The 8,639-nt window shown below is 48.8% G+C and overlaps 1 protein-coding gene across 3 annotated transcripts in view; it reads right to left on the bottom strand.

Annotated features, from left to right (window-relative positions):
• The window catches only part of LOC101984860 (polyamine-modulated factor 1), a 30,612-nt gene that overhangs the window by 2,344 nt on the left and 19,629 nt on the right, over positions 1-8,639 (bottom strand). Inside the window, exons 2-4 of one of the 3 annotated variants that reach the window (XM_005356873.2) lie at positions 3,606-3,711; positions 2,770-2,870; positions 302-497 (exon numbers count right to left, since the gene is read on the bottom strand). In XM_005356873.2, coding sequence (XP_005356930.1) covers positions 302-497; positions 2,770-2,870; positions 3,606-3,711 — 403 coding nt within the window. The remainder of the gene's footprint in view (positions 1-301; positions 498-2,769; positions 2,871-3,605; positions 3,712-8,639) is intronic. The other 2 variants (XM_026784022.1, XM_026784020.1) reach the window with 2 other exon arrangements.

Here is an 8,639-nt window from a genome sequence, read left to right as displayed (position 1 = left end):
GGACACTGGTCGTGTCTACAGCAGCAGTAGCTGCGCCCAGGCTCTTTAAGGACACTGGCCGTGTCTACAGCAGCAGTAGCTGCGCCCAGGCTCTTGCCCTCTCTGCTTCCATTCATGTAGCAGCTGTAGAGGAACACGTGCTGCACTGGACCTCAGCACAGGAACTGAGGAGTCAGCCTCGCAGGTCCGGGCAAGGGTGCTGCACAACCGCACTGCTCCCATGGGATCCCTTAGGCTGGGAGAGAGGAAGCCAAGCCAGGGGGCCTGAGACAAGAGAAAATAGGCTGAGCCAAACACTTGCCTGCCATGTCTGCTGGAGGGCCTGGATCTGCTGCTGCAGCCCCTCCAGCTGCCTGCGCCCAGCCAGGACAGCATCAGCCAGGTCCTGATTCTTGGCCTTCTGCTTCTGCACTCGGTGGCACAGGGCATCCCGTTGCTGCAGGAAGTAGGGTGCCATAACACTGCACAGGTCCTTCTCTGGGGTTCCACTGGGTCGCCTGGGGGAGAGGGGCACATGGTTCCCAGGGGACAGGAAGGGATATTTCTATCTTTAAACCCAGCCTGTAACTTCAAGTCCTGGGCTAGGCTAAGATTCTTCTGGGATCCCTTTTACCTCCCAAACCTACTCCTGAAGGAAGCTCTGGCTTCTTGCCCCTCAACCTGCCTGTCCACAGGCACACCTCCAGGCCGCCTCACTCACACACAGCCTGCTCTTCCACACACTCACCCGTCTCCAGCACCCTAGAACTCACAGTGGCTCCCCAGACCTTGCCTCTGTCCTCATGACCATGTGTCCTGGCCGGTACATTACCCCAACAGACTATGAGTGAGGGAGATCGGGATGAAGGCAGGGTGATCTTTCCCAGACTGGGTAGCTTCTCAGAGGGCCCAGCCTCTCGGAGGCCCTGTGAGAGCGACCACATACAGATGAGTAAGGGAGATGTCTCAGGGAGCAGGATCACTCAAGGCGCAAACACTACTGTAGGTTCTCCTATAAATTCCTTTTCAGTCACAAGACTTCAGCTGTCTTCTGACCCTACACATGGCCTGCGCATAAACCCCAAAGAATACACAAGTGTAATTCTAAAATGTGAGAGGTGTTCCTAGCAGAGAACCTGACCCTGGAGCCGCTGTGCTGGCTCCTTGGGGGCTCTCTGGGCTGAGGGATAGCCTATCACAGGAAGAAGGGCCACAGACATTCTAGTCCCAGGCCAGGTCCCAGCTGATCCCCAGCCTCCCTTCCCCACTTGCTTCTCCATCCTGAGCCATGCCAGAATCATTAATTTTGTTTGTTTGTTTGCTTGTTTGCTTTTCAAGACAGGGTTTCTCTGTAGCTTGGTTCCTGTCCTGGAACTAGCTCTTGTAGACCAGGCTGGCCTCAAACTCACAGAGATCTGCTTGTCTTTGCCTTCTGAGAGCTGGGATTAAAGGCATGCACCACCACCGCCTGGCAGAATCATTAATTTTTAAAAGAACAAGTACAAAAAAAGATATCCAAACTGCACCTGGTGGTCCATAGTAATCCAGAGTACCTCAGAGGCTAAGGCAGGAGGGCCAAGGTTCACGGCCTGCAGGTCAGTCATGGTGGTGCACACTTTGATTCTAGGCAGATCTTTATGATTTATAGTCTACACAATAAATTCTAGGCTAGCCAGGGCTATTCAGGTCGTGTCTCAAAACAAAGAAACCAACAAACATTTTACAGGCTCTGGCTGGAGAAAGGGTCAGAGGTCAAGAGTGCTCAGAGGCTTCAGATCTGCCACCCTCTTCTGACAGCCTGGCCATGAGAGCAATGCAGAGACAAACGCAGGCAAACATCACATACAAAGACAGATCAGTCTGAACAACAGTGACAAGATCACGGCCAACCTCAACTGGGAAGTTCAAGGGCAGCTGAAGGAAATTCAAATAACTTGTTTTACATGTATGGTGTTTTGCCTGCACGTATGTGTGTGTGCCACATGAGTGCTGGTGGGGCCAGATGAGGGCACTAGAGCTCCTAGAATTGGAGTTAAGGATGGTTATGAGCAGCTACGTGGGTGCTGGGACCCAAACCCTGGTCCTTTTGAATAGCAGCATATTCTTGATTACCGAGCCATCTACAGCCCCAGCTGTGGGAACTCAGTGAGACCCTGGATCAAAATAAAATGTAGAGAGAGGGCTAAGGCTATATAACTCAGCAGCAGAACTGCCTAGCTTGCCCACGGCCCCACATTCAGTCCTAATACTATAGAATAATAAAGAGGTATATGCCAACTGTAGCCTGGACTTGTAAGGGCAGGAAGTGGAAGGTTCCTGAGCCCAGGCCACCCCTCACCCCAGTCACCACTTCTTTCTCTAGCACACAGCAGACAGACAGCCATGCTGTCCAAGGCCACCCCTCACCCCAGTCACCACTTCTTTCTCCAGCACACGGCAGACAGACAGCCATGCTGTCCAAGGCAATGCCAGCTGCAGAGGGCAGTTTGCTCACTCCTGAATCTCTGGCCTCTGCAATCACACTGAGCATGCTTCCTAAGTGTTGCACAAACAAATTAATCAATGCCATGCACCTGCCCACCTAAAACATCTATGGAGCCGAGTCTCACTACCTGGCGTCCTCCCTGAGCCAATTCTACTTACTCCTATAAGATCCCAGGGGTCCCAGGAAGGCCTCAAACAGTTCTGTTTCAGAGGCCAGGAGTCTAGGAAGTCAGATATGGATGAGAATTGTCTTCTTCCGGACACTGCTTCCAGCACCCTGCTGAAGCACCCTCTACCCCTTCTCACCAGGCCGGCTCTCCATTGGCTTTGCCTTCTTCAACAATCTTATCCAAGGAATTCAGGACAGCTTCTAGGTTCCCTTCCTCTTTTATCTCTGAGATTTCCTCCTGAGCAGAAGGGAGGACAGAGCTGTGATGACTTCATACATGCTCTCAGTGGAAATATACTGAGCTGCTAACAGCACTTAGGAAGATCCTGGCTAATGTTTATCATTCCCCTCAATCGTCCAATTTCTTTACAATGTGTGGCTTTTAGAATTAACACAATAAAATATAAAATAGCAAACACTTAAAAAGAGCCTACATGAGGAGTAGTAGCAGATGCCTTTGGTCCCAGCACTCCAGAGGCAGAGGCAGGCCAGTCAGGGCTACACAGAGCAAACTCTAGAGACAGCCCCTCTCTTGTCTCCACCCCAGGTACCTGTTGTTAATAAGACCATCCTGGAGCAACAGCACAGATTGGATGGCTTTCTAGAAACATAATGAAAACTTTTTTTTTTCTTTTTTGAGAAGGTTCTTGTTAGGTATATTTCTTAAGACGAGCTCTCTGCTGACACAAATAACCCCAATCAGACCAAATCAGAGCAAACAAGATGCCCACATCTACTGCAGTGCTCCCGGGTGGTCCTCCCTGCTCTCTTCCCCTTGCCATGCTCTCCCGGGTCTTGGCTGGCAGACAACTTATAAACACACAGTCATATTACAGGACGAGGTGAGAAGGTGGCATTTACTACTGCATTGGAGCTGAGCAGACAGGGACAGCAAACAGACTGCCATCTTTAGGGAGCTGAATGTAGGGTGAAAGCTAAGCGAAAAGGCCCTTCTGGCCACTGTGCCACTCACCCGGATGGACGTCTGTAACTGAGTCACAAACTTGTCATAGACCCACTGCATCACCTTGGGGTCTAACTGCTGGAAGGGCTTGTAACAGCTGGTGAATCTCTCGAAGCTGTCAGGAAGGAGACAAGAAAACTTGGGGTGATCAGCCTCCAGCTGGTCACCTCTATGTTTATTAAAAGACTTCAGTTTTGTCATTAAGACCTGGGTAATGGCTGTGGGTGCAGATCTGTCCTCAATAATAGGTACGCTGCTTCTACTCCAAACTAGGACTCTAGCAGCATTTACGACATGCAGTTCAGTTGGTAGAGTGCCTGCCTAACATGCATGAAGCCATCTCCCAGTACTGCATAAAACCAGGAACACACTTGTAATCCCAGCACTTGGGAGGTGGAGTTCAGAAGGTCAGGAGTTCAAGGTCAACTTCAGCTAGTAAAACCATGACCAGGCTAAGTTACATGAGACCCTGCTGAAATAAAAAACCCAGTAAAAATAAAACGGTGGAGAGATGGTTCAGTGGTTAAGAGCACTGACTGCTCTTCCAGAGGACCCGGGTTCAATTCCTGGCACCCACATGGCAGCTCACAACTATCTGAAGATCCAGTTGCAGGGGATTTGACACCTTCACACCAATGAACATAAAATGAAGTTAAATAAACCATAAAAAAAATTTTAAAATAAATAAATAAATGCAGGTCATTGTGGTGGTTTGGTGTCTTAGTGTTCTATTTCTGTGAAGAGACACCACGACTAACCCACGTCTTATAAAAGAAAGTATTTAATTTGGGACTCATGGTTCCAGAGAGTAGTAGAGTTCATGACCATGATGATGGGAAACAGACAGCAGAAAAAATGAAAGACATGGGATCTGGTGTGGGCAATGGTACCCTATAACCCTAGCTGGCTAATGGTCTCAGGTTCCTGCAGCAGGGAGGGCTGTGTGTGAGGTGATTTGGGCAGCACAGATGCTGCTGTCCTACTCAACAAAGGAGGAAACCAAAGCTTATGAAGGGAAGAGGTTGTCGAAACCACTCGGCCAATGATCTGTGCAGGCAGGACTTGAACCCAGGCAGTACGTCATCAAGAACCAGCAAGCTCTTCCAGTGCAGAGTGGTCAAGGCCAAGAACCTTGGCCTTCTCTGTTATGAGAAAGGAAACACAGACAGAGGAGCCACGGAGGCTCGAGCAGAAGGGCTCTGCCACCCAAGCGGACCCGAGGCCCACAGTGGGAGAGGCAGCCGGGAGTGGAGCAGGTCCGCAGCCAGACAACCGGGGCCATAACTCCATCCCGGCTGCCTGGTTAGTGTGGACTCCATGCTGCTTCATCGCTAGCACTGCTGTGGGGCATCCAGGTTCCAGCACCCCTTCCACAGGACATTACAGTTTATAAGACAGTATAACTTTATGTTTGGCCACCAGATGGCCTTGGGCGTTTCCTAAAACATCACTTTCCTTCCCTGACTGTAATTTTCAAGAAATCCACAAGGCATTTAAGCCATTCCCACACTGGCACTGGCTGATGAAATCACCCAACATCAACCCGCGGCAGCACACACACAAACACGCAGCACCCCCCATTCCAGTGTCTTCCCGTGCTGTCAGGGCGGGCCACTTGGGCCCTGTAGAAAACTGTCCCTCAGGAAATGTGCATGTTCCTGGGTCCTTCACATTTTAGGGTTCTCAATATCAGAAATCTCACAAGAGTTCTCAAGTGACCTTTGTGGGCAGTCTGCTCCACCCCTTCCTGGATTCTGTCCACTACCGGAGCTGAGGAGAGATGTGCCCACTTGACCCGGATGCCTGAGTGGGCAGTGGAAAGGAACAGGATCTCTGATGTGTAAGCCACAATTATCCCGTGTCAATTCCAGCCCACTCGGGCAGCATCGTGTGTCCCTCCACACTCCACTTCATAGCCACAGACTGAGTGGCTGGGGAGACTAGGAGCAAAACAAGATGCCTGGAATTGTGCTGTGGGTGGTGGGCTGGAAGGGTCCCAGCATCTGTCCTTCGATATCTGACCACAGTCGCCAAGGTACACTAAGACAGAATGCTTACCCTTAGATGGTGTGGTCTGTCACATTGCTCATTGGCAGGTTCAAGTGAACATCTGTGTTTGCCACCATTTCTCCCTCCCTATTGACAGCTGTAGGAGGGTTCTATCCATTGCCTGGTGGGCTACCAGTTTACAGCAAACACCCAGAGAATAAAGGCATCTTGAAGGAAATTGGTCTGAGAAAGAGAGAGACATAAAAACAAAGGGAAGACTGTGGATACAGCTAAGTAGTACAGTGTGCTTGACATGTGTGAGGCCTTGGCGTCAAAGCCTTGCACGGGGGGGGGGCGGCGCTGGTGTGGGGCGATTGGAGTCTGTCGATTATAGCCAGGCAGAAAGTATAGGTGGGACAACCAGACAGGAAGTAGAGGCAGGTCAATGAAAACAGGAGAATTCTGGGAAAAAGGAAGCTCTTTCGGCAGTTGTGACCCCACCACAGAAGAAGCAAGATGTGACTGCCTTGCTGAAAAAGGTACTGAGCCATGTGGCTAGCATAGACAAGAATAATGGTCTAATATAAGTTATAAAGTTAATAAGAAGCCTGAGCTAATGGGCCAATCAGTTTATAGCTAACGTAGACCTCTGTGTGATTTCTTTGGGACTTAACGACTGTGGGAACCAGGCAGGACAGAAAACTCAGTCAATAGAGTACAATAGGGAAGGAAGGCAAGAGTTATCCACCTAAGCCAAGAAGCCGTAGAAATACACTGAGTACCCTTTGAGTGAGCATGTATGTATGTGCATATGTACACACGCATGTGCATGTGTGATGTAGAGTGTCTTCTATCACTGTCCTTTTTTCCCCTTCTTTTGAGAGTGTATTATTTTCATTTTATATGTATGGGTGTTTTGCTTGCACATATGTCTGTGCACCTGTGCCTGTTGCATAAAGAGATCAGAAGAGGCAATGGATCCCCTGGAACTGGAGTTATTTTACAAATGGCTGTGAACTGCCACATCAGTGCTGGGAACCAGACTTGGTTCTTTTGGAAGAGCAACAAGTCATCTCTCCAGCTCGTACTAACGGTGTAGCCCACTCTGGTCTCAAACTTCTGGGCTCTAGTGAGTGATCCTCTGGCTCGTCCTGAAGAGTTGGACCTATAGGTGACACTGCAGGACACATCCCAATGTGACTGCCACTTCAGCTGGGAGAGTGAGTGCCTGGCATGCATACAGTCCTGGGTGTGCACCAACTGTGGCGGGACCAGCATGTAATCCCAGCCACCAGGAACTAGAAGCTAGAGGATCAGGAGTTTAAGCTTATTCTCAGCTACATAAAGAGTTTTAGGCCAATCTGGGATAAAGGTTACCCTTGAGAGTGGGGGGGGGAGAGCAGAAAACAAGGCATGATTGTATATACATATAAAAAAGTTACTGGTAGTGCACACTTTTGATCCCAGCAATCAGAAGGCAGAAGCACTGGGATCTCTGCAAATTTGAGGCCAGCTTGGTCTTGATGAGTTCCAGGACAGTCCAGGACTGTAAGAGAGACCCTGTCTTAAAACAAAGCAAAACAGCAACAAAATTAAAACCCTCATTTCTAGGTCTGTTGGTAAGGTGCCTGTCTAGCACACACAGAGCCCTGTGCTCGCTCTTCTGTGCTACAAAAAGAAAGCCTGACGGCACAGGAGCAAAGGCAGGGGACCATTCAAACCAGCCTTGGCTGTATGATAACTCAACTACTAGTACATACCTATAACCTCATCACATAATAGGCAGAAGTAGGAGGATCATGAGTTCAAGGCCAGCCAGGGATACAAAATTTCAAAGTCTCCAGTCTCAAAAAAGAAACCCATAAACTGAGCTTTAAAACTGAGTTGAGCTTTTTAGCGTTACCAGGAAAGGTGAGGCCCGAGCCTAGGGCTTCCAAAGCTGTTAAACAGAGTCCCTTAATACACAATAGTTTTTTGAAATCCAGTGTCACCGGTTCTTTTTTTTTTTTTTTTTCTTTTAAAATTTCTAGATAAAAGTAGCTATGCACGGTTGAGGCAGGAGGATCCACTGAGCCCAGGAGTCTGAGGGCAGTCTCAGCAACACAACCAAAACCTCTCCTTCCTTTTGCTTTTGGCAGTGCTGGGAGTTAGACTCGGGGCCTTGTGAATGCTAAGCAAGTGTTCTTCCCTCAGGCTCCATCTCCAGCGGCTGAAACCTTGTCTCTAACTTAAAAGAAAGCATCTTTAATACATACTCGGGTCCCAGCACTCAAAAGGTGAAGCCAGGTGGTGACATACACCTTTAATCCTAGCACTCAAGAGGCAGAGGCAGGAGGATTTCTCAGTTTGAGGCCAGCCTGGTCTACAGAGCTAGTTCTAGAACAGTCAAGGCTACACAAAGAAATAGGGTCTTGAAAAACAAACAAACAATGTAAAAAACAAAACAAGAGAGAGAGAGAGAGAGAGAGAGAGAGAGAGAGAGAGAGAGAGAGAGAGAATTTTGATGTTGGGTGTAGTGGAGTACGCCTTTGATCCCAGCCCTTAGGAGGCAGAGGCAGGCTGATTTACTGTGTTTGAGGCCAGCCTGATCTACAGAGCAAGTTAAGACAGCAAGGACTATACAGAGAAACCCTGTCTCAGAAAACACAAGGAAGAAAAGATAAATAAAGAAAAAAAAAAAAAACAGTTTCAGTTACATAGTGAGTTTGAAGTCAGCCCACAGTATACAGTACTATGCTGTTTTTAAAAATTAAAATAATGGCCAAGGGCTAGAGAGATGGCTCAGAGGTTAAGAGCACTGGCTGCTCTTCTAGAGGTCCTGGGTTCAATTCCCAGCACACAGACACATGGTGGCTCACAACCATCCATAATGAGATTTGGTGTCCTCCTCTGGTGTGCAGGCATATGTGCAGGCACAATACTATACATGTAATAAATAAATAAATTAAAAAAAAAAACAGAATTAGCCGGGCGGTGGTGGTGCACGCCTTTAATCCCAGCACTTGGGAGGCAGAGGCAGGCGGATCTCTGTGAGTTCGAGACCAGCCTGGTCTA

Source organism: Microtus ochrogaster, chromosome 21, assembly GCF_000317375.1.
Source record: "Microtus ochrogaster isolate Prairie Vole_2 chromosome 21, MicOch1.0, whole genome shotgun sequence".
NCBI classification, from domain to species: domain Eukaryota; kingdom Metazoa; phylum Chordata; class Mammalia; order Rodentia; family Cricetidae; genus Microtus; species Microtus ochrogaster.
Note: the sequence above shows the minus strand (reverse complement) of the source record. Positions and strands in the feature narration are given on the sequence as shown.